Here is a 24872-nt window from a genome sequence, read left to right as displayed (position 1 = left end):
TATTTTCCGGAAAATGATTTCTGGAAAATGATTTCTGAAAATAATTTCGGAAAATGATTTACTTTTTCGGTGTTTGGATGAATCATGTAAAATATTTTTCGTTATTTGACAAATTTCTGAAAATATTTTCCTGAAAAGTGTTTTATAATAAAATTTATATATTTAAAGAATTTATTATCTTTTCTTTGTTTGATTGAATTTATTTTATATATATATATATATATATATATTAATACATTTATATTTTAAATTATTTTTAACATGTATTGCAATGATTTATTTATAAATAAATAAATCATTTTAAATATATAATAATACTCAATTATTAAACTAGAATATTAACCGTCCTAAATTGAAAACAACCAAAGTCAAATAATTATTTGTAATTGTGTTATAAAAAATAAAAACAATGATTGAATAATTATAAATTAGCTTCCAAACCACAATTAATACTAGAAATTAATAATATTATCCAAATGCATAATTAGTATTACACTCCATGATAACAACAACATTATCCAAGTGCATAACTAATATTACACCACATGATAACTAATATTACAGCACATTATAACAACATTGTCCAAGTGCATAACTAATATTACACCACATTATCAATATCTTCAACCTTGAGAAAATTTTTGAAGCCAAATTTTTCTATGCTTCTTTCTTTTAACTAAAAAAGCTTTTGCCTCAGATTCATGACTCACTAAATAATCAAACACAGAACAAAGGAAGTCATCATCAAATCATTCTACCTCCATTGACATCACTTCTTTGTAAAGATGTGGTGTCTTATCCGCAGTAAATTGTTGCAAAGCATTAGCAATTTCGCCAAGTTGTTCACTCACAAGTTTAATTTGTTCATCTTCCACACTTTCTTTAGCCTTTTTTCTTTTACGTTTGGATGTGCCAGATGAAGATACATTTGTTCTTACCTCTTCAGTCGCTTCATTCTCGCAGATCTATAGGCCTTGAACCTATGTTATCATCATCCAAATCTATGTCAAGAAATGTTCGGGCAAAACTCCTGTTGCCATATCTTTGCCAACAACCAAAGCAATTTCATCATAATGATCAATGCTTTTATTCAAAAATGGTTCATACTTCTTGTGTGCTGTTGGATATTATATAAAATTAGAATAACAAGTAAAAAATAATTGAAATATACTTAACATATACATACATATATTACCATTACTGCTGCATCATATGTCGCTCTATCACATGTGATCATTTTCATGTTATCATCCCATCCAAAACCACTTTCACCCTGAATTGTGCATATAATCTGCCACTGTTTCTTTACAGTCCTCAAATGATTTTCCACATGTTTTGCATCGCATTGGACTTGAAATTTTTCAGAAATAGCTTCGACAACTCGATTAATAGAAGCTGCTTTGAAAGTATTAGAAGGCTTATTTCATTTCTGGGCCTCCTCAGCTAAAATTTCAAGAAAAAGATGTTCCATCGGTTTTGTCCACCTGAATTGCTTGGAGGTTCCTTCTTGGTTGCCCTTACCCATTCTACATTAATAATTGTCATTGTCAATCATTTCAATATCCAACAAGCTTAAAACATAATAAATTCAATATCTAACAAGCTTGAAACATAATCAATATCTAACAAAATCAAGACATAATAATTTTAGAATCCAACAAACATAATAAACTAAAATTTCAGAATCCAACATTAACAAAAAAAAAATTTAATGAAACATACATAATATAGAAACTACAACCCTAAGCCCTAAACCTACATAATATTTCTAGCCATGTAATCAGTCCACATAGTTTGTGCAATTTCATCTCTCTTAGCAGACCATTCTCTTGCTTCTTCTCTTTCTTCTCACTCCGTAAGAGTTGATATTATCAAATCAGACTCAGGCTCCTCGTATAATTCTTGATTAAGTAAATCACTAGGATCAACTCCCATGATATGATTATGAATGATGCAACAAGCTAAAACTATATCTACTTGAGTTTGAAAATTCCAAAATGGTTCAGCATCTAATACACGAAACCGTTTCTTCAAAATCCCAAAAACACGTTCAATAGTGATTCGCAATGATGAATGACGAAGATTAAAGAGTTCCTTTTTATTTTCAGGCCCCTGAGCACTAAACACTTTTAAATGATATCGAACACCACGATATGGGGTAATATATCCATTACGGATGCCATATCCAGCATCAACAAGATAATATTTACCTACAATTTGACAAAACATAATTATTACTAATAAATTATGAGCTTAGTAGAACTATTTGGTATTTAATGTTTTATAATTCTTACCTTCCGGAATTTTTAATCCTCTTGGGCGTGAAAGTGCATCACTTAAAATACGAGAATCATGTGCACTACCTTCCCAACCAGCTAGAACATAGGAAAATTTCAAATCAAATGTAATGGCAGCCAATACATTTTGTGTCGTCCCCCCTTTACGGCTACGAAATCTTCCTTGAATGTTAAGTGGAACGGATGCACGAACATGAGTTCCATCTAATGCTCCAATACAATCTTTAAAATAAGGATAAAACCTTGGATTGTTTCTGATTTCACTAGGAGTTGACTCATCAGGTAATCTAACAACTAGCTTATACAATTTCAAAACAGCTCTCAATACAACCCTAAAGTAACGGTGAATTGTCTCAGTTGATCTATAATATCTAGATCCTATCACTCGAAACCTTACATTATGACCAATTATATGTAAAAATATAACTACTTGCTCCCTAATATTCACCGATTTAGTTGATTGTAACAAATTATTTCTACTAAGAATATCACACAAATTAAAAAATGCAACCGGTCTCATCCTTATCATATCAATACAATGCCGGTCACCACTATATAAAATACTATTAATATAATTTTCTCTTTCATAATCTCGATTTACGAGGGTGAGAAGTAATTTCCTTCCTAGTTTTTAATTTTTTATCCAGAGAGCCCCAAAAGCTAAAAACTGAAGCCACGACTCGACAATTGCATTTTGATGTTGATTACGATCCATCTACACAAAATAATATCACACAAATATTTGATCACTACAAAAATACATAAACTTTTCATAAGGGCACATATATCACAAAAGTTATCTTGTCTAAAGTGCATACATATATATATATATATATATATATATATATATATAATTTTCTCAAGCAATGACTCAAGCAATGCCTAAAGTTATCATGACTAAAAAGAATAGAGTTAACTAACCAAACCCAACATAAATAATAACAAAAAAGGCATAATTCAAGACATATTTATCATAATCAGTAGTACCAAATAGAACAAATTTTGCATCCTACACATATTTGTGATTATTATATTTTATTTTCCAATTAGTGAAAATTTTTAAATATTATAGAATAAATATATATTTTAAAAAAATTAAGAAAAGCGATAAATAAACGATTTTATTCAATTTGGTTATATACAATATTCAATTGAACTTGATCTCTATTCTTAATAATAAGACTACATGCGTACATATGTATGTATGTATTTTAAAGATCAATTTAAGCTACCAATAGTTGTTAGATTATGGCACAATTATAATGGCAGTGGAAAAAACCCAATGGACAAACAATGGCACCTACTTGGAACCTTTACTATATATATATATATATATATATATATATATATGGTTTCATTTTTGTTTCTGCTATTAACAAAATGAGATTGACAATAATTTTCAATTGAGACCATTACAAGTTAATTTTGTGATGATAACAATAGTAGACCAAAAGACAATTGAACTACCGATTGCTTAAGGCAAAAACTACACACTTTTACATGACTTTTTTTAATCATAAATCATATTTTAAAATGATAAATTTAGTAAGCATATTCAGACAACGCCAATAACCATGAACTTAAAAATAAAATATATATTATTTGACTTATTGTTTTTTTTTGCTAGTACAACAACTATGAAAGTGCATAAAAATAAAGTAATCAGCAGGTACAAAATGACCCATCCTAAAAACATAAACATAGACAGATCACAACAAATGAACCTTAAAATCCCAAATTACACCTATCTCATTGAACAAACCTCAAACCGGACAAAAATCTAATTCCCACAAGTCACTCTAGGTGATTGTTTCCATGCTATTCAAGTTCTCACTTTAAAGCGTCCAATCTTTGTAGCTTTGAATGCAATGGCCATCATAAGATACCTTAAAATACCTCTTTGTTATTCAAATTTGAAGCTTAAACAGTTACAAATGATTAAAAGTAGTAAGTAAAGTTCGTCCTCAATAATTATCAATTCGACAAAATGACAAAAGAAAAAATAGAGATGAAAAATAAAGAAAACCACTGCTACTTTTAACAAACATTTTAGTCATATAACTTGTAAAGGCATCTTGCCTAAACACAAATAAACTCGAAATAAAGCGCATCTTGCCTTGTGTTTCTTGTGTAATAGTCTAAATTTTAAGCTATTTATCAACTGTTTTTTTTCCTGCAGATCAAAATGGAATTAGTCTATATATCACTAAAGGATATCTATCTTGTAAAGACTATTAGTTGAGGTCCCTCGTTAGATTTTGTACTATGTTGTTAGCTTTGGAACAGCCATAGAATCATTTGAACTTGATTTGTAGATTCCATAAAAATGAATTTACTGCCTTTCCTAAATTAATCATATAACGTTTTGAAAATTTGAAGATTTCTAAATTGGAATTTTAGAATTTCAAGCACCTGGAATAGGATATATGTAACCTGTATTTTTTTATATCCTTTAAAATTCTATACTCCATGAAGTCTTAAGCATGTGGAGGGGTTGTACCCTCCACACCTTATTAGGATTTTTTAGTGGAAGCTTGCTGGGTATTTTTCTTTAAGAGTAAGCTCCTCTGAATTGAGCTCCCTTTCCCTCTGCTAGTTTGTCAAGATCGTTAATCAGCATCTCTAAGTTCATCACTATGGCATTAATGTTGAATTGAGCTCCCTTTCCCTCTGCTAGTTTGTCAAGATCGTTAATCAGCATCTCTAAGTTCATCACTATGGCATTAATGTTTCCACAAATGTCTTTGTTTCATGATTTAAGGAGTTTTTTTTTTTTTGACAACTTCCAAGTGATAATCAACTAACCTCATTTAACTTAAACAAATGGAGATAAGCATATGTAATTTTAAACTGTTTAAAATCCAGAAATAGAAAATCCAGTCAATAACCTTCAATTCAATGTTTTAAACTGTCACATGAAAAAAAAGCAGATTGCAGAGATGGGGTAAGTGGGTATTAGCAGAAAAGGGAAAAACAAGAAGCCTAAGCGTGAGGTTTTTGGTGTATTTCTCTAAACCCTTAAATGCTCCTGTCCTCTGTATATTTGCTTAAATAACGTTTTTACACTTTCAATTAAAGATGAAGAATGGAAGAAGAAGAGGAGAAAAGTTACCTGGATGAGAAGATGAAGAACGACGCAAGGATGATACCGGTTGTATGCGAAAGAGAAAGCACCTAAGACCGAAAAGCTACCATTATAAGAGATTATGCGAACGGAAAATTGAAAGAAGAAGAACAGAAGAAGTAAAAGTAGAAAATACCTGGATAGATGAAGAAGAAGGAAGATGAACGGCGCAAGGGAAAGTGAGAGTTTGGAAAATGTCTTACGGAAAAAAAATCCGTAAGACATTTTACATAAAAAGCATCCCATTTTACCGTGTTTCTGAAAACGTTTTACTTATGTAAAATATTTTCATGTAACCAAACAGCGTAAAATTAGGAAAACATTTTCTGGAAAATGTTTTCATGGTTACCAAACACAGCCTTTAAGACATTTTGAGTTCCAATATTTTTCTATGGTCAAAGTTTTAACTTTTTCATCAAATTAAGTTTGAATGAGTTTAAGCTCATGTTTTTTTAACCAAATTTTGGAATTTCAATTCATTTTTCCATTTGTGATTGTATCATTTACAATTTGAATTTTTGTTTAATCGTATACAATTTATCATTAAAATTATAAACGAAGTAAAAAATTAAATTAAAAGGAATTGTACTAATTCTAAGCCAATAGGCTTGCTCCATACATCTAATCTTAAATATGTCTTTCAACTATAAAATTATTTATATGTTTTGAAATTTAAAATATCAGAAAGACAAAGAGAAAACAAATATATATACGATTTACGTAGGATAAAGTCACCCTAATTAAATGGTGAGCTGCCTTATTAACAATTCGACATTTCCAATAAAAAAGCTTTTGGTTATAAACAATTACACAAAACTAAACAATATTTAGATATTCCTTATGATTGATCATTTAGTGAAGTAATAGTAACTTTGCAATCTGACTCAACTTAGATATTATCCCACTTTTTTGACTTAATCCAAGAGAGAGTTTCTCATATGGACAACGTTTCAGCAATAAGTGGATTATATAATATCGGAAAAAATTTTGTCAAATCAGCTACAAACCCCCCATCGACATCGCAAAGTGTTGAAAAATCAAATAAGGTAAGTGTTGAAAAGTCAAAAATGGTGGGAGGTGCAATTGGCACCGAAAGAAAAAAATAGTTGGCAAGTTGTTTAAAGTTGAAAGGGATAATTGCAATTTTGATCTCTAATTTTTTAGGCCATTTGCAAGTTAGTCCCTAAACCTCAACTATAAATAGGCCTAACCATTTCTCATTTCAACCATCCCAACCAATCTTTCTCTCTTAGTTTTCTCTCTTCTCCCATTTGAGAATTCTTAAGGAATTCTATTTGTTTGTAATATTTTAGAGATAGTAAAGTTATCATCCGGTGTTAGTGCCGAGGGCGTAGGTATAATTTACGAACCTCGTTAAAACTCTTGTGTTCTTTCTTGTCCTATTTTTCTTTCAATATTTGAGGGTATAATAGTAGTATTTAATTGTGCTATTAAATTACTATAGAAGGGATATTCTGACTAAGGAAAGACTTGGTATTTAAGAGATCCTTGTGATCCACCTCTCTTCCCTGGGAATTGAACTTTGTGTGATTTTTTAGTACAATAATTTACACGCTTCCGACCCTATTGGAATAACACAAAGGACCACACCAAAAGTAGTCACCCGTCCTCCACCGTACATATAGCGCTGACATTACATTTCAAGCGGCCTGGCGTTGGTTTAGTTCAGCAATCCGCACCTCCTCCATCACTCAACAACCTAATTGGACTCGTTGGAAAATGGCCCTGGCAGTGTCCCACAGAAGCAGAAAATCATCAACAAAATGCCCAACACTACTCGCTGGAAGAGTTTTATTTTGCCATACCAAAAAATTTGGGAAATGCCATATACACCATAAGATTGTAAACCATCTGCTCTGCTCACTGTCAGATACCATGGTGTCAATAGCAGCTTCGACAGTAGAAAAATCACTGATTTTAGATTCAATTAAAATGCTGGTTCAAACTGTGGGACACTATTTCATGCATATATCATCTTACTCAACCCTTCCATCCTTATTTATGATTGCCTTAACTGAGATCTTGAAAAACAAAGAGTATTTATTACTGCCTTTTCACCCCAAATGTTTGCAAGTGTCCCTATCAAAATTAGATTCACATCAATGATGATATTATTATGCAAATGTCTGCAAGAATCCATCCCAACTTGTAATTGTAAACCAAATACCATAAGCAAGTGAGGATCGGTGATGAAACAAAGTTAGTAGTAGTGGTAGCAACAAATGAAGATTGAAACAAGAAAATGATCCATTACTTAAATAAATATAATTAATAAATTAAAATTTTTCAAGTTTTGTACAATAACGAAATTCCAGAGACTTTTTCAGCTTGTGCATAGCAGAATATACAAATTAATTTTTTTTATTTTTTTTACAAATATTATTGTATCAAAACTCAACTAATTTATTTATTGCATACATTTTATTGTTAGGCTTTGGGCCATTTTGGTATTACGGTTGAGGTTTAAAAGTGTTTCTGAAAAACTGTTGTTGGGAAAATTGTTGTGAAAAAACGTGATTTATTAATTTTAGATATTTGGTATTATTATCAAAATTGTAATTGAAAGTTGAAATATTCATTTTAAACATGACATTAGAAAGTAAAAAAATTTATATAATAATTAATATTAATTCCATCTATCTATGCAATTTAAAATTTTCAAAAGTTATATAATTACTTTTAAATTTATAAATTTAAATGATATTTAAGTAATTTAATTTAAGAATATAAATAATATATTAGAAATTAGTAATATTATTACTTTTACTTCAAAATAAAATTACTATTAATTTCATACATCTATTTAATTTAAATATTATAAAATAATACATCGTAATATATCCATATTCAAGTGGACTCGTTAAACTATAAGTAATGGCATCCCTTGTAGCTTCAATTTCGCAACCATATGAATTGTTGAATTCACTCTCATCATCACTTTCTTCATCTCATTAGTTTCATATTCCATAAAATCCACATCATATAAACCTCCATGTTTCCAAATGAAATTGTGTACCACCATTGTTGTAGCAACAACCAACCTTTGTTTTCTAAAACTATAACTTGACATATTCCTTAAAATGTCCATTTTTTAAGTATACCAAAAGTTTGCTCAATCACACTACGTGATGATGAATATGCATGATTGAATACTTTTTCTTTATCATATATAGGCTTATCTCTACGAAACTCAGGTAAATAATATTGTTCTCCTTTATATGGTCTAAGAAAACCTTTCAATTGTGGATATCCAAAATCAACAACATAATATTTTTCATATATGTCATAAGATAACAATCAACCAATTAAAGAATTTATATTTTTTTTATAAATAAATAAATAAATAAATTATCAATTGGTGGATGTGAAAATTTTAGTCTTGGATCTCGATTTGCATCAAGGAATATTCTAGTGGCATGCGTTGATCTTTTTCATCCAACCATTATAAATGTGAAACGCATATTAAAATCATATACAACAATAACATTCTGAGTCGAGACACTTTTTTTTTTCGATGTAAGAAATTTGTTCATTTGATGAAAGAATTCACTACAATATGTGTACCATCAATTACAACTATGAAATCCCAAATAAATAATCTTACATGCAGATTTAATAAAAATATATTAAAACATAATATTGTACACTGAAATGTAACCTTAAAATGTGGCATGTATGTGTAATCATTGTATATTTGTTCAGCTATTAAACTAAAAGTGGGATCATCTAGTGCAATTATATCCATAGCCAACTTTGAAACTTTCTCAAGTACAATTGCAAAATATTGACTTATTATCGATTTAGACCTTTGAAACCTCTCTCAACATTGAGAAAATTTTGCACCAACACCCAACATGTAACACCCAAAAATTTTCATTTTGACACGTGACGCTACACTGATGTCGAATATGTAAAATTTTGAGAAAATTTGGAAAATGGGCCAAGTAAATTATTCTTATGAAAATAAGTGTATCTTTAAGATGGAATTTTATGAAAATAATTCTAGAATGGAAAACGAGACTGTAATGCCTCGGATTTTGGGGTTAAAATTTTTGAGATTTGTGATTAGGGTCTGCGCGTAGCTCGGCTAATTATGTGTGTTTTCGCATTTTCGTTTTAGAATAGGCTTGCTGGTTTGGTGGTTGGCTGTGTATTAGTTTGTCTCTGGGTTCTTGGTTCTTGGTTCAAGTTCTTTTGTGTGCATTTTAAGGAAACAATTTTGCTTTAGAACCCCAAATTGTTTTACACGTTCCCATATTTCTCTGTTTCTTCATTTGAAGTCTCCAAACATTTTTATTAGAGGAATTATTTGCTCAGTTATCAAGTGTGAATCGGAATTGGCGGGTTTGCGGCGTCAGTCATTTTGGGCATTTTGATCGCGAATTAAAATGTGGGTTCTAAACTTTCCTTTTTGTTATTGAAATACTAAATTGATTCTGAGTAATTTGACATAATGAATGTGTTCTGAACAGTATAACTTGGTATCGTATTGCTTTGAAATTCAACAACCCTTTTTGTGTGATTTGGTAGTTGAGCAATTGAGGTTTGTATTGGCTTTAAATAGCATGAATTCGATTTATTATGGTGTTTTTTGAAATACTTTGATTATGGGTCATTTTAGTGATCGGAAAACGAGACTTTCAGTCAATTTCGGTGTGGTTTTGTGACCACACGAGTGGCCACACGAGTGTGTACCCCCACACTGGTGGTTCACACGATCGTATGAAATTAAAATTTAGGGTTTTCGGGCTACTTTGGGTGCCACATAGCCGTCTGGCTGATTTGGGAAAAATAGTCGATTTTCACACAGCCGTGTTACCTGGACACACGGGCGTGTATGTTTAGGAATTGGGGATTTAGTGATTTGGTGCCACATGGCCGCCTGGCTAATTTGGGGATTTAAAGATCTTACACGGGCATATATTTTGGACACACAGTCGTGTCTGGTGAGCACACGAGCATGTGAGACCCTCGCACGGTTGTGTCTGCTATGTACTCTATTTTAGCACAAATGGACAGAGAGTTACATGGTCGGATCACACGGCCATGTCCTTAGGTCACACAGGCATGTGCCTCCTTCCACACAGGCATGTGCCCCTCCATATGGGCGTGCTGACCTCCCCACACAGCCTAAGCATTTCCACACGGCAGTGTGGCCCTTTCTCGCTGATTTTTTATCTGTGTCAATTTCAGGCTTCATTGGGTTTCTGTAGGTTCCAACTCTTAGCTAAGTCTCAGTAATGGTGGTCAGGACTTTGTTTCGGCTTTGACTTGTGTGTTTTTTTTGTTACAGCTTTATGTAAGTAACTCGTTGAGGGTTATTCATTGTTATTATGAAATTGATTCTGAATCTGGGATAGTGTGTGTATGCATTTCTAAATCTATTTGATTGGTGTGTAGGAGTCTATATGTGATGTGCATTCTGTAGCTGCACAAGAATTCTATGATCGGTGTCTAGATATGAGTTTTTGTGTCCAAATAACTATCTGGAAATTTTGTATTTTGATTCTATACGCCTGTCTGCATACATACTTTTGCATGAAATTATTTAGGGTTTGGTTGTGAAGAGAAGGAAGGTGATTCGATCCGATCTGGCGCTTTAATCAGTAACTTATCGGTCTGACGGTTTACCGTCTGCATCCGCATGTATGTCGACTTTCTTTGTGTACTATTATCTGATCTGGTAGTTTAAACTGCAACATGTCTATACAGTGGTTTACCGCAATGCACTGTACTGCAGATACGTCAGCTTTGCTGCATATTATTATCTGAGTGGCTTAGTCCAAATACATGGTGTGTAAGGTTGGATGGGCCTTTCGAGGTCCTATGTAGTGTGTTTGGTTAGATGAGCTTAAACAACTCTATTAGGGTGTGATCGGGGGACAGAGAGGTGTTTTGTCTGAACGGGTAAGTTTTCACTACTTGGCTGCATTCATAAGCATTTGTTTAAGCAATTGGGTGTAAGTTTGTTTGTCTGCATTCTATCTGTTTGACTTATCATTTGTGATTGTTCTTGTGTGTAATGACATTTGGTAACACTGTGTGTGATGATAAGTGCTTTGCTTAAGTACGTTTCACTGTTATACTATTATCTAGAATTCCAGTCTGTAATTCTGTTATTGGTCATGTCTCGAACTCACACTGAACTCGTGTAGCTCACCACCTTAGTGTTTCCCCTTTCAACTACGTTCCCGATTTCTGTTGCTAGACTCGGCACGCCGGAGGTCTCGGAGTTACGCGTTTTAAATAATTAGTTTAAGTACTGTTTTAAAAACTATGGTATGAACTTTTGTATTAAATACAAGTAAGCATTATTGGGACTGAGTTTCTTTGTAATACTGAAATTTTATATCTGAGAGTTTTTACAAAACTTAAATATTGTAATGTTTTCGGTTTGTTAAACTAAAATTTTCCCATGATCGCTTCGGTGATTAATGTAACCTCTGAAATTCATCTAAACTTCTAGGTAGGGTATTGGGGTGTTACAGAGATAGAAGGACTAAATTATAAAAATTAAAAAGTTTAAGGACTAAAGTGTAAATTTAAATAAAAATGAGAAAATGAAATATTATTGATTATTTTTATGGAAACGTATTAGATTATATATTAGTGTGATAAAAAACACTTTGGAGCTAAATTGGAATAAATTCAAATATATACGAATTAAATTGTAAATTTTTCAAGGAATGATTAAAAGTGTGATTAAATTAGCATTTAATAAATAAATTTAAATCCAAAATTTAAATTAGGTTAGTGAAAATTAGCATAAACAAATATATTGGCCACTAATTTTCCATTAAAAAAATAATTAAAAAAAAAAAAAACAAGTAAATTGGACGTCCGGACAAGTAACAACTCCCCAGTCTTGAAGTCTTAGCTAAAGCAAAGACAAAAAAATTCCATAGTTCGAACACCTAACAAAATCAAAACCTTTTATCCCCACTCTCATTTCTGAATTGCGAATTTTTGCAGAAGCATACAGCAAAGCAGAAACGATTATGGCTTTCCAAGGGAAGAAACTCATCAACAACCCCAATGGTTTGATTTATTCCTTCTATTTATTTCTCAGCAAATCAAACTAAGGATGAAGCAAGGATTTTGCTAAAATAGAACCAAAAAAGGAAGGCTTTTAGGCAAAATGGTTACTATTTCTTTTCTCATTTAACTTCTTTTGTTTCTCGATTGCATTACTTTACTATCGTCCTTCTACCAATCTATAATATATGAACAATGGAAAAAAAAATTGGGTTACTTATTTTTAAAAAGAATTTTAACATTTTAATAGTCTGGTTTATGAATTGTTTTGACGTTCTTTTGTTTTGGTGGTGGCAGATGTGGTTACTGAATTTATTGAGGGTCTTGTTGAAACCTATCAAGGATTGCAATACTTGGATGGCTTCCCCGAGGTTATTTGGTTTCCTTTTTGCTCTTGTTCATTTCTGCAATTACAATTATCCAACATTATAACTTCTCCGTTTGCAGGTGAAGGTTGTATTACGTGCTGAAGTTTCAGGTGCAACATATGACAAGGTCGCTGTGATATCAGGTTTGGACCCTAAAAAGCCCCTAACACTTAATATCTTTTTTTTGGGTAAAAGTACCATGGAGACTCCTGTACTAGGATTCAGATTGTATTTTCCCCCTCTACCTAAAAAATGAGCAAATTAGACATTGTATATTAGATCAAAGAGCAAACTGATATTCTGTTAAAAATTTCATTCATTTTTGCTGTTAAAAACTGGTCTCTATATATCAACATAAGGTACATGTAGTCACGCTAGTTTTTAACAGTACAAATGGATAAATTTTTTAACAGAAAGGACTAATGTACTCTTTGATTTAATATATAGGGAATAATTTGCCCTTTTTTAAGTAGAAGAGGCAAAATGCAATCTGACTCTTAGTACAATGGCCTCCATAGTACTTTTATCCTTTTTACGTGATATGGAAAATGCAATTTAAATACTATATACTTTGTCGCTTTTAGTATCTTCATAAGCTATGATGATTTTCAAACAAGTTTTAAAGCTACAGTAACTTTGTTCAACATCATCTTTGTTAGGCAACTATGTGGTCCAATAATATTCCTTGAATGTATGCCAAAAAGAGTCCTATCTCATCTAGAAAAAATATTGTAGTACTATTCTAATTGTCCAGAATTCACTATGGATTAGTTGGCATGCATGGTTGGCTATAAAATTTGGATCACACATGATTCCGTCCGAATAGTTCTCTGATCTTTTGCATTGAGAGTTTAATTTCGTCAATGTAGCCACTTATATTTTAACTGTATGGGCTAATTTATATCCGTCAATGTTCCTGATTGCACATGTTACATTACTCTTCTTACACTGTGTTTAAAAAGAAAATATATGAAAGAAGAAAGGGGAAAAAAAAAAAGTCTATTAAATCTCTGTCTGCAGGAAATGGTTATCATGCCATGTGATATTTGTCTCTCTTAGGAACCCTTTTTGAAAAATAAAATACTGAGAACAGTAGGCAGGAGTTTTTTTTGATAAAATTTGTGATGCAGGAGGAGGCAGTGGGCATGAACCTGCACAAGCTGGATACGTGGGAGAAGGGTTGCTAACAGCTTCAATTTGTGGAGATGTTTTTGCTTCTCCCACAGTTGATTCAATTTTAGCTGTATGCTTCCCTTTTTTATGGTTTAAGAGGATATCTATCTTCCTGCTAAAATTATGTTAACATTTTCCCTTTTGTGAATAATTATTTCATCAGGGCATTCGAGCTGTGACTGGTCCCATGGGGTGTCTTCTAGTAGTCACGGTATTCTCTATCCTGAATCAGGTTATAGGTTTGTTTTTATTGGGGTATGCGGTGCTTTCAAGATGTGTGCTCTAATATTATTATTATTATTAGAAGATACCTCTCTTTAGTTCTCCCCGACCCTTATGAAAATACATTGTTAGACTTGTTAAGCTAAAGGTTAGAAGCATCTCCAGGTTTGAAGCAAGGAGCATGTTTTGAGGGTTTTATTTCTTGTTCTAATTCATGGTATAACCTGGATGTTGACAGAATTATACTGGTGACCGCTTGAATTTCGGTTTAGCAGCTGAGCAAGCAAGATCTGAAGGCTATAAAATAGAAGTATGTTTCCCTGCTAAACATGATCTTTTTAAAAGTAACATTTTATTTCTTTGACTGCCCGAATCATTGTAAGGGAGAATAAAATCAAAATGTGGATAAAATTCCTTTTTTTTTGCAGACTGTAATTGTTGGAGATGATTGTGCATTACCTAAATCTCAAGGCATTGCTGGACGAAGAGGTTTGGCAGGAACAATCCTTGTAAATAAGGTTCTCTCTCTATCTCTCTCTCTCTAATTTTTAACAAGATTTTCCATTGTTTGTGTACCCTTCAATTTTCGAGATGCAGGTTGCTGGAGCTGTGGCTGCTGCTGGCCTTTCTCTTGCTGATGTTGCTTCAGAGGCAAGACGTGCATCTGAGGTGGTTGGAACTATGGGTGTTGCGTTATCAGTTTGCACATTGCCTGGTCAGGTCACATCTGATCGCTTGGGTCCAGGGAAGATGGAACTTGGTCTAGGCATTGTGAGTTACTTTATAATTATTTCTACAGAACCGAGAGAAGTTGGTTTTCTTTTTCTTTTTATTGTGTTGAGTTGCTCACTTTTAGACGAAAGTACTACATGCTTAGCCTTTGAGTGTTATCTGGCACTTTGCTTTCATTACTTTTCATGTTTACCTAACTAGTGTTATTCTCCTAGCATGGGGAACCTGGTGCTGCTGTGGCAGACCTTCAGCCTGTGGATGTGGTGGTTACTCATGTTCTTAAGCAAATATTGGTATGTCCCTGTAGTGGAGCACCAGCTTATCTTTTTCAACACTCTGCCTTCTTTCATTACCTCTAAGGAAAACTTTATGCTATAGGCATTTCATACCACTAACTATTATGATGTCTACTATTGCTTTTGTGAAGAAAATGCCTTGAGTTGTTTTCTTTGGTAAAGTAGGGCACTATTATATCTTGTTTTGGTTGTCTTCTTTTTATTATTCTACTTTGAAGGTACCAAAAAAATGCATATGATTTCACCAGAAACTAGTTAAGTTGCACTTTGGATTCAATTGATATTTTTCTATTTGAGCCTTCCCCTTTCTAGTTTGCTTTAGTTAAGTCCAATTATTAGTGATGCTGAAGGCTTTCTAGTTTGCCATTAATTTTAATTATATAATATTTTCAGGAAAGTAATTATATTCCAATTACTCGAGGCAATAGAGTGGTGCTCATGATTAATGGGTAAGTATGAATATTAATTTTCTTTTTTTGCTGAAAAAATTTTGCCTACTTCCTTCTTGGGGTTCTAGGGGATGTTTTGTGGTTAGTATGGTTTTGGGGCTTTGGAATTTGAATCTATTGTGGTTCTAGGAAGTATGGTTGCAATTCATGGTTTTGTGGTTAGTTTGTTCATGCTCTATGTTGTTTAGACTTGCATTATCATTGGTATTTATATGGATACAAGATTATGGGACTTGTTGTCGCTATCAAAAGAAGAGGTAAGGGAAAAGGACATGGATTGAGGGCTGAGAATGACCTTAAACCTATGTTGCTTGGACTCATTTATGGGTATGTGCCTAGGTGTCTAACTTGTCAATTCAGTTAAACTCAAGATTTGGAGATACAACATAAAAGGATTTGGGTGCGGGGGCTCATTTTATATATTTTTTATTAGGCTATTTTCTTTTTAACCATTATTGATTGTAAACAATTTTGAAAAATAATATATAAATTAAAATATTAAATGGATTATACATTCAATGAAAAATAATTTTGGGCCTTCAAACCCAAGTTAATAAAGACCCAAAGACAAATGTACATAGGGTTTTTTTTTTTACATTTCACTTTTCTTTTAACTTTACTTTTTTTAAAAGTGAGTACTTGATACACTGGCAGTGCATCATTTTCAACCATTTATTTAATATTACTTAATCTTTCATTTAGTTTTTAATTAATTACGCTTACATGTTTCTTTTCGTAATTTTTTTCCAATATTTTCAATAGATTTATATATTCAAACGATTTTAGTTATTTCTTAATTATTTAAATTTCAATTAAAAATTAGAGTTTCGCATAAGATGAAGATCAAAATTAAAGGTATAGTAAATGAAAATATGAGAAAGACGCATTAAATTTAGTTGTACATAATATTAAGTATTAAAAATTTTAAAAATATAATATAATTTACAATAGCATAATTTTGCATAATAATGGCTTAGTTAGGTGTATGTTAATGGTTAAAGGTTCATTTGGGTATTAGTTAAAGTTTAACGGCTTATTTGGATGTAATAAAAGAATAAGAACTTATTTAAATAAAATGAAAAGTTTATTTGGATGTAGTAAAACTATAAGAGCTTAGTTAAATGAAGTGACAAAATTTAAGTTCTTATTTAAGTACCAATTAAAGTTTAAAGGCTTATTTGGATGTAACAAAAGTATTAGGGCCTATTTAAATAAGTAAGAAAGTTCAAGGGCTTATTTGATATATTAGCCATAAAAATACTTTTATCAATAGGCTCATTCACCATTTTAAGCTCAATAAAAGCTTTTTCTTGATGAATGCTTAAATTATCTTCCTAATTGAGCTTGGTTTGGCTCATGTATTGATCCATTTGCATTTATGTTGTGGTTTTTGTCCAAAGTATCTTCAATACTTTTATATTGTTCTTGTTTTTATTCTCATTATTTTAAAGATCTTATGACATGCAGATTAGGTGCCACTCCTGTGATGGAACTAATGATTGCAGCTGGAAAGACTGTCCCTAAATTGCAGCTAGAATTTGGACTACTTGTTGAAAGAGTGTATACAGGATCATTTATGACCTCTCTCGATATGAAAGGTTTGTTGCTAATAAAAAAACTTCATTATTTATTAGAAATATTTCATTGTTAGTACAATGTTTCTTTCAGGATTTTCAATCTCTATAATGAAGGTAGATCAAACTCTGTTGCAACACCTGGATGCTTCCACTAAGGCTCCACATTGGCCTGTTGATTCTGCTGGTTTGTGAATGTGTTAGAATTTTGATACTTTGTGTTTATGTTTCCATTTTTATTTTTGACTTGTCTAAAAGATGCTTGAAGAAATTTGGTTTAATGAACACCATCTATAACATGATCTAGATTTCATTGTTAAAAATGTAATCTTGACCTTTTTCACTTTTCTTGAAATACCTGTATTTGCATCTATGTTTAATACATTTGATTATGGGTCTAGCGGTATAACCCTTCAAATACAAAGAAATTCCTAGAAAAAGTTAAATATTCCTTTGCTGGACACTTACTTGAATTTGATACTCATACCCTAGTCTAAGGCTAAGCTACATATGTTACAACAGTTAACCTTACTAGGTTGAAATTTTAAATTAAAGTTCAGAGGCAAATTGCGGTTAATTTTGCTCAAGTGCTTGTTTTCTTGTAGGTAATCGTCCACCGGCCAAGATTCCAGTTCCATTGCCATCATCTCGTTCAATGAAGAGTGATGAGGTAGGTCCAGGAATAATTGGCTTTATAAAAGGGTATATTAGGAATGGACATGTCATTTATTGATGAAATTTCCAATTAATGGTTTATGGTTAATTAGCATCCCTTTCATACAGAATATGGATATTGGGCTTTTAGGTGCTTTACCAAAAAGTAAAGAGTGTAGGGAAATTGAAACATCCTTACATGTAACAAAGGGTCAAAAAAGTGCACGAGTTATTCAATCTGGAGCTTGTGGACAAGCTCTTTTTCCAGGAGGGGAGTGATGTTAGACATCAATTAATTATTAAATCAGTTTATTATTTTATTAGGAGCAGTATTAGAAGATTTTATTCATGAGATGTTTTTTTAATTAAAATATTTTAGAGAGATATTGAAAGTCTTTCTTTATTTAGAGTCCTTGTTTTAATTTACTTAGCTTATAGGTTTTTTTTCAAATTAGTAAACCTATGTAAAAGTCAGAATTTATTGCAATATTTAGAGGTTTAAGACTCTCTCTTAACGAGTCTAAGGTCTGAAATTCCCTTAGATGAGTTCCACACTCTCATCATAGGTTATTTGTGTGGAAGAAACAAAAACAAGGGGGAAAGCCCCACTGAGTCAAACGATTTTTCTACAAATCGTCCGGAAACTCAAGTCTCAATCTGTAACTTGGGACTGTAACGCCTTCATTCACGCTGACCTTTCTTGTCTGTTTTTGGTAGTTATTAAGTCGGCCACTGCAGCTTACTGAACAGGGCCATATTCTTGAAGTGGCTATTGAGGCAGCTGCAAATGCCATAATCAATATGAGAGATATTTTGAATGATTGGGATAGCACAGTTGGTGACGGTGACTGTGGGTCAACAGTAAGTTGTGCACTCAAACGGTCTTAGTTTATTGTTTAGCTTTTGGTTCACAAGTTATTGCATGATATGCAGGATTAATTTGCTTTTGCAGATGTATAAAGGGGCAACAGCAATCCTTGATGATATGAAAAAATAGTATGCCCTTTCTCCATTTTTTCCCTTTTGTTTCTTGAATAGGGGAACCATGATAATTGTGACAATCCTCGACCAGAATGCTGGGACATATATGTAGTTGTGGAAGTTGTCTGCCCACTATAATGATTGGTTTTTAGGTGCTGAACATGTTTAACTTTTTGATGAAGTGTCGGAGGTTTCTACAAGTCATTATTCTAGACGTGGTGGAAGGGATATATTAACTGAGGTTAAAATGATTTTCTAGTCCCTGTACTCTTTGTACATTTGAAATTTAGTTCATTTTATTTTCAAGAATTTAGTCCTGCTTTTTGGATTTAATAATTCAGATCCAATTGTTAACACGATTAAATTTATTTTGTGAAATTTACTAGTGTGGTATTTTGAAATAAACAAATACTCACTCGGTAACCATATAAAAAATTAAATGCAATGGATGCAATGGACTTAAATTTAACAAAAAAAATTTAGCAGTATTAACAATGACTTGCTTTTTTAAATCCAAAAAGTAGAGGGACCAAATTCCAAATATACGAAGAGTGTAGGGATTTGGAGTCATAACCAACTTTGATCTATAAGGCTTGCCAAATGTAAGGTGTTAAATATATTTTTAAGATTTCCTCCAATGTTAGGAGACGCAGCTTTCACATATTATTGGTTGTAAAACTACTTGGACCTTACAATGGTGAAATATTTGTGAACATTTTGTATTTCACTTATTATGCAGTTGTATTAGTGTCATGGCAATGCCAAGAGTCTAGGAAAAATAGTTGGTTGTAATGCTTCAGAAACTTGGAGGCCCATGATTCAATAAGAGAAATCTCTCCTAGTAGAAATATCAATGTATAAAACTATTATAGTCAAACAGGTTGCTGGAGTTTGTGTTGCTCGGACTCCTCATTTTTCTTGAAATACCTGTGTCTAACACTCGCCTCTAACACATGGATTTGATGATATAACCTCCAAGGATGAAGAAAAAACTTAGAAGAATCTAACCATACTTATGGCCATTACATACCTGTTTCTGTTCCTCACACCCGAGTTGGTATGACTTATTGGGTAATTGCTTTAATTGCTGCCATTATTGTTGAACGATAGTTCAATTTGGAAGTGTTATGCATTGGTTGATAGCTGTCTTTGCATGTGAAAGAATGTTTTTACACCTTAGTGATTATCATGCTTTTCATTCATTTCTTGATGAATAATCTTCATCTGGTTCCAGCTATCCTTTGAATAATGCCGCAGAAACAGTGAATGAAATTGGATCATCTGTGAGAAGAGCTATGGGAGGAACTAGTGGGGTCTTGTAATTTACTTGCCTGTTCTCTGTGCTTGATATATATGGACAGATCATTAGAAATATAAACTCAAAAACTTCACTTTGAACAGATACACTATATTTTGCAAGGCAGCATATGCACAGTTGAAAGCAAACTCAGATTCAACTGTCACAGCAAAGCAATGTGAGATGATGCTCTTCATCTGAAAGATTTTTTGAACTAAAACCTTTGACTAAAGAACTCTTGATATCAGGGGCTGAAGCACTTGAAGCTGCCATCGCTGCAGTCAGTAAATATGGTGGGGCTAGTACTGGATATCGCACGTTATTGGATGCTCTTATTCCTGCATTAGCAGTTCTTAAGGAGGTTATACAGAACAGCAGCCTTTCTTTGCTCTTTTTCGTTAATGACGTTTAAGATTATGTACTAATATTTTGTGTTGCAAGCAGAGGTTAACTAGTGGTGAAGATTCTTGTACTTCTTTTGTTCTCTCATCTGAAGCAGCAGTGGCAGGAGCTGGATCAACTAAAGACATGCAGGCCCAGGTTGTTTTATCACTTTTTCCTTTCCTTATAGACTTCATTTAGGATTGTGGTTGCAATTGGCTGGTCCAATTGTCTGGTTGTTCTTGGGTGCAAAATTTTATTAAAATGATGTGATGCTACATGCCATATCTCAAAAGCATTTTCAAGTTATGTGCTGCAAATAAAACTCTAGAAACCATACAGAAGCAACTTACTAGATGAAACAGGACTGATCACAAACAGACACATATACATACGTAGTGTTGTTGTTAGTCCTAATGCATTGCACACCATATGTCTAGGGATGTGATGGGGTTGGTGTTTATGCAGGCTGGGCGGTCAAGCTATGTGTCAGCAGCTATACTTGCAACAGTTCCGGATCCTGGAGCGATGGCAGCAGCTGCGTGGTACAGAGCTGCAGCTTTGGCTGTGAAGGATAAATTCCATCCTTCTTTTAACTCGTCTATCAATAAATCAGAATCATAATATTCATTTGTAGTCTTTCTTTAATCGAATCTACCAAGGCGTTGCTTTTGTGGTTTTAGCCTTGCTTTTCAAAAGTGTTGTAAAATAGAAAATATGTATTTAGACTTAAATTATAATAAAAATATTAAAATTATTAATTAAGTAAATTCAAATCATTTCATTAACTCATAAATGTGTACATCCAAAGCCCAGAAAAATAGAACATTAAGAAAAAGGGCAAACAAGCTCAGCCCAAGCCTTAGACATCCAAACAACTCCAGTGTGATCGGTGGAGCCCAGGGTTATTGTAACCACGCCGAGCAGGTCTGCCAGCGAGGAGCCAATGCTGTCGCCACCGCGAAGCTCGTCAAGGACATTGATTGAACTTTAATCCAAAGCCTTCGAGCGGGCGTCAGCATCTAGATGGTGAGAGTCTGGAACAAGTTTAGATAAAATAATTATAATTGATGTTAAAAATGACATAAAAAAGTGTTAGAATTTACAAGTGACAAAATAGGGAATTTACAAGTGACATTTTAATATTGATTAGTATAAAATGTTTTAACCTAATATAATAAATAGACGTAATCTCTTCTTTCGTATTATTTAAATTTGATATAGTAAATTATTTTCTCTAATTTTTTCTCAAAAAGGTTTCCACGTCTATTTTTACAAAAGTTTACAATTACAATCATTTTAAAAGTTTTTAAAATAATTTATTATTTTTACTTGATATCTTTTTCTAAATATTAATTATATATTATTTAAAAATTAATACAGCCAATTTATTGACCATCAAAAAATAAAAAATGAATAGTGAAGAGTTTAATCATACATTTGTAAAGTAATATCACCTTTTTTACCTCAACTGTTTAGTCGACGACACGCGTCTATCATAACACTAATTCCATAAGCACCACAATATAAAAAGCTTAGCTACCAAATTATTCATCCAAAACAAATATTCCCTTATAGCGTAGCCAAAAAGAAAGTGGACACACCCAGTTCTATACTCAAGAATTTGCAACCAGCACATCGCCATCGGAACTATCTTCCCCGGCATTACCAGTTCCATCATGACTTCTTCTGTTCTCAATTTCTTCCAGTTTCCCTGACCATCCATACATCTGTCTTCTAGCATCCCTTCGAGCTGCTCTCTCTGCTAGCTTCAGGTCTTTGAATCCTTGCTCAAACTTTGCTTCATCCTCCGGCGAAAAAAAGACTACCTCCATTTGCCCAAGCTCTTCATACATTTTCTCGATTTTAGCTTTCCAGAACAGACCCATTTCTGTATCCATCTTGTGGTAGGGAGTTTTCAGCAGGTACTCGTCGATCCCGCCTGCCTTGTCAATGCAACGGAGGGCATGAGTGGTTACTTTGACTCGAATCTGGTGATCTAAGATATAACTAAATAGACGCTTCTCCTGTACATTAGGCTTCCAACTCCTCCTCGATCTGTCACAACCATTGCACGATGTTAAAATTTCCCGATGAATACAAAGACCACATAACTTCAACATAGCAATAAGAATCTCATTACAATTATTGCAGTACAGAAAAATCTCATTTCCCGAACTAAAGCCTCAATCCAACTACTAAGGATTTGCTATTCGAATGATCTTCTCTGTTCTTGATCATGGCCAATATTGTCTTAGAATAAATTCTCAAGTGCAAGCAAACATGAAAACAGAGAGCAACCATTCCGCTTACTCTTTTGCACCAATTCAGACACAGATATCAGAGTTCGAAGTGCACACAACCAATTTCGCAACCAAGAACCAGAACAAATTACATGCTTACGAGGATACATCACATCTCGATATAACATATCACTAGTGATCTCAACGAGAACGAATTTTCCTCGAAACTTTTTAAAAGTAGAGAGAACCAACAATAGCAGAAAATCAAATACCTATAGAGAGCATTGTAGGGTTCCAAAATAAAGATCCATATCACCAAAAATGCTAAATTGGATGATAGTCTAAGTTTAATATCCCACAACTAACACATTCAGAGTTTCCCAAACGATATCGAACAACTTCAAGCCAAATTTGCAGCAAATCCCGGAACTGAGTTCTTAAAAAACAATATTAACTCTAATACATGAATCCTAGAACACATCACCGCCTTTCAATAACAAAATAAACAAATAAATCGAACAAAATAAGTCTAAGAAAGTAGCAAAGATAAAGAGAGGATACTTGTTTCCACCGTCTTCGCTGATACGGTTGCCGAACTGGATGTGACGGCCAGCGTAAAGGCCGCGTTTGGCGCGGTTCATGACGACCTTGCTGTCTGGAATGGATTTTTGAAGCTGTTCCTTAACTCCATGCGCTAGGTTTTTCTCCCCCACCTTCTTCAACAGCTTCTTCATCATCTCCTTCCCTCTGAAAGCCATTTTTGCCTTTCCCTTTCCCCCGAACCAGTGTTTTTTTCTTTACTTAAGAGATAGGTTTAGGGCTTTTGATGGGTACGAGTTTGGGGCTTTTAAATAAACCCTAGAGAATAAACTAATTTGAAACCACAATGAATAATTCCTTTTAGGATTATTAAAAATAAATATTGCACCTAATATGGAAAATGGGTATAGTTCATTTAAGGAAAAATTTGTCCTACAATTGGGATATGAAAGTTATGAATGGATTATGTATATATTTTTAATTCTTATAATTTTATAATTTTAAAGAATTAAATTTGGTGACTAAAGTACAATTTTGTTATTTATTAAAAGTTTAATTATAAATTTAACCATTAACATTCGCATATTTTATTAAAATGACCTTAACACTAATTATATTTTTGTGTCTTTTTTGCCATTAACTTTTATTTTTTAATCTATTTTTCTAACAGGTTTTCGATAGTATCGTTAACAAAATTAACGGGATGATGTAAAATTTCATGTGTGAAATATTTTTAATGAAATGTAATTTATTACTTAGATAAATTAATAAGAAAATTACATGTGAAGAGTAATAAAATAAATAAATAATACATTAAATTTTAAAAATAACTCTTAATTTAAATAAAATAAACGTAATTATCTAAACAAAAATTAACTCCGTAAAAGAACTTCTCAACAAACAAAATTTATAATATTACGAGGGTTCAGTAAATTCATTAAGTAATTAATATTATGATATATAATAATTCATTAAATATACGAAATATAAAATTTATAAAAAAATTTTAATTGACGTGTTATTATTACCGCAATGGCTCGATGCTAAAAGTTATTATCTTTTGATATAATCAAATATTCAAACTGGTATAAACGTAATAAATTAATTCATGGTAGTAATTTTTAAATGCTTTTAAATAATTAATATAAATTATTTATAAAATTTAATTTGAATATATAAATTGATTAAATTCTGTTATTAATTATTGTACTTTGTAAAAATTATAAAATTATAAACATAACTCTTATATTTTATTTGATCAATTTTAGTTCATATACTTTTCAAATTGATCAATTTTAATATATGTACTTTCCAAACAAATTTAAAAATTTTAATACTGATCTAAAAATAGCAGCTAATCCATTTGGATAAATTCAAATATTAGTTTTATACTAATCGTATAATTGTAGATTTAGTCCATGTTTTTCAATTAGATCATCTTAAGTACCTATATTTTTAAATTTTAAAATTTTAATCTTAATACAA

General features: G+C 32.3%; 3 protein-coding genes across 7 annotated transcripts; 1 reads left to right on the top strand and 2 right to left on the bottom strand.

Moving 5' to 3' along the window:
• Positions 1-749: 749 nt before the first annotated feature.
• Positions 750-5646, bottom strand: LOC128295457 (uncharacterized). Its single transcript, XM_053031036.1, has 6 exons — positions 5558-5646; positions 5410-5471; positions 2295-2675; positions 1978-2210; positions 1196-1273; positions 750-965 (listed from the first exon to the last, which is right to left on the bottom strand). The coding sequence occupies exons 1-6, from the start codon at positions 5644-5646 to the stop codon at positions 750-752; spliced, it is 1059 nt and encodes a 352-aa protein (XP_052886996.1).
• Positions 5647-10029: 4383 nt separating this feature from the next.
• LOC108486776 (putative 3,4-dihydroxy-2-butanone kinase) lies at positions 10030-21374 on the top strand. Of its 5 annotated transcripts, none has more exons than XM_053030556.1 (20): positions 10030-12480; positions 12775-12848; positions 12925-12988; positions 13976-14088; positions 14182-14229; positions 14479-14550; positions 14669-14758; positions 14838-15011; positions 15188-15265; positions 15662-15717; positions 17185-17315; positions 17386-17478; positions 17897-17961; positions 18663-18806; positions 18898-18941; positions 20161-20244; positions 20328-20401; positions 20472-20584; positions 20668-20766; positions 21073-21374. In XM_053030556.1, exons 1-20 carry the CDS (start codon positions 12441-12443, stop codon positions 21226-21228), a joined length of 1812 nt encoding a protein of 603 aa, XP_052886516.1. In that variant the 5' UTR covers positions 10030-12440; the 3' UTR covers positions 21229-21374. The 5 variants fall into 5 exon arrangements, with proteins under 5 accessions (XP_052886516.1, XP_017646489.2, XP_017646488.2 ...); XM_017791000.2 differs by having other exon boundaries at positions 12277-12480; positions 20668-20763; XM_017790999.2 differs by having other exon boundaries at positions 12277-12480; positions 14182-14250; positions 20668-20763.
• A 617-nt stretch (positions 21375-21991) lies between these two features.
• LOC108484265 (uncharacterized) lies at positions 21992-23787 on the bottom strand. The gene is made up of 2 exons (XM_017787989.2): positions 23409-23787; positions 21992-22662 (listed from the first exon to the last, which is right to left on the bottom strand). The coding sequence occupies exons 1-2, from the start codon at positions 23603-23605 to the stop codon at positions 22221-22223; spliced, it is 639 nt and encodes a 212-aa protein (XP_017643478.1). The 5' UTR covers positions 23606-23787; the 3' UTR covers positions 21992-22220.
• Between the last annotated feature and the right edge of the window lie 1085 nt (positions 23788-24872).

This window comes from Gossypium arboreum, chromosome 7 (assembly GCF_025698485.1).
Source record: "Gossypium arboreum isolate Shixiya-1 chromosome 7, ASM2569848v2, whole genome shotgun sequence".
NCBI classification, from domain to species: Eukaryota; Viridiplantae; Streptophyta; class Magnoliopsida; order Malvales; family Malvaceae; genus Gossypium; species Gossypium arboreum.
This window is presented reverse-complemented; position numbering and strand designations above follow the sequence as displayed.

What these genes read in the sequence shown, in the direction of transcription:
- LOC128295457 (XM_053031036.1), bottom strand. Translation starts at nt 5,646, where the DNA reads ATGTCTTACGGATTTTTTTTCCGTAAGACATTTTCCAAACTCTCACTT. An exon ending in TTCTTCATCTTCTCATCCAG is followed by an intron (nt 2,676 to 5,409) that starts GTAACTTTTCTC and finishes TTCGAGTGATAG; the next exon opens with GATCTAGATATTATAGATCA. An exon ending in AGGATTAAAAATTCCGGAAG is followed by an intron (nt 2,211 to 2,294) that starts GTAAGAATTATA and finishes GTCAAATTGTAG; the next exon opens with GTAAATATTATCTTGTTGAT.
- LOC108486776 (XM_053030555.1), top strand. Translation starts at nt 12,441, where the DNA reads ATGGCTTTCCAAGGGAAGAAACTCATCAACAACCCCAATG. An exon ending in AACTGTCACAGCAAAGCAAT is followed by an intron (nt 20,402 to 20,471) that starts GTGAGATGATGC and finishes TCTTGATATCAG; the next exon opens with GGGCTGAAGCACTTGAAGCT. An exon ending in CATTAGCAGTTCTTAAGGAG is followed by an intron (nt 20,585 to 20,667) that starts GTTATACAGAAC and finishes TGTTGCAAGCAG; the next exon opens with AGGTTAACTAGTGGTGAAGA.
- LOC108484265 (XM_017787989.2), bottom strand. Translation starts at nt 23,605, where the DNA reads ATGGCTTTCAGAGGGAAGGAGATGATGAAGAAGCTGTTGAAGAAGGTG. An exon ending in AGCGAAGACGGTGGAAACAA is followed by an intron (nt 22,663 to 23,408) that starts GTATCCTCTCTT and finishes TGGTTGTGACAG; the next exon opens with ATCGAGGAGGAGTTGGAAGC.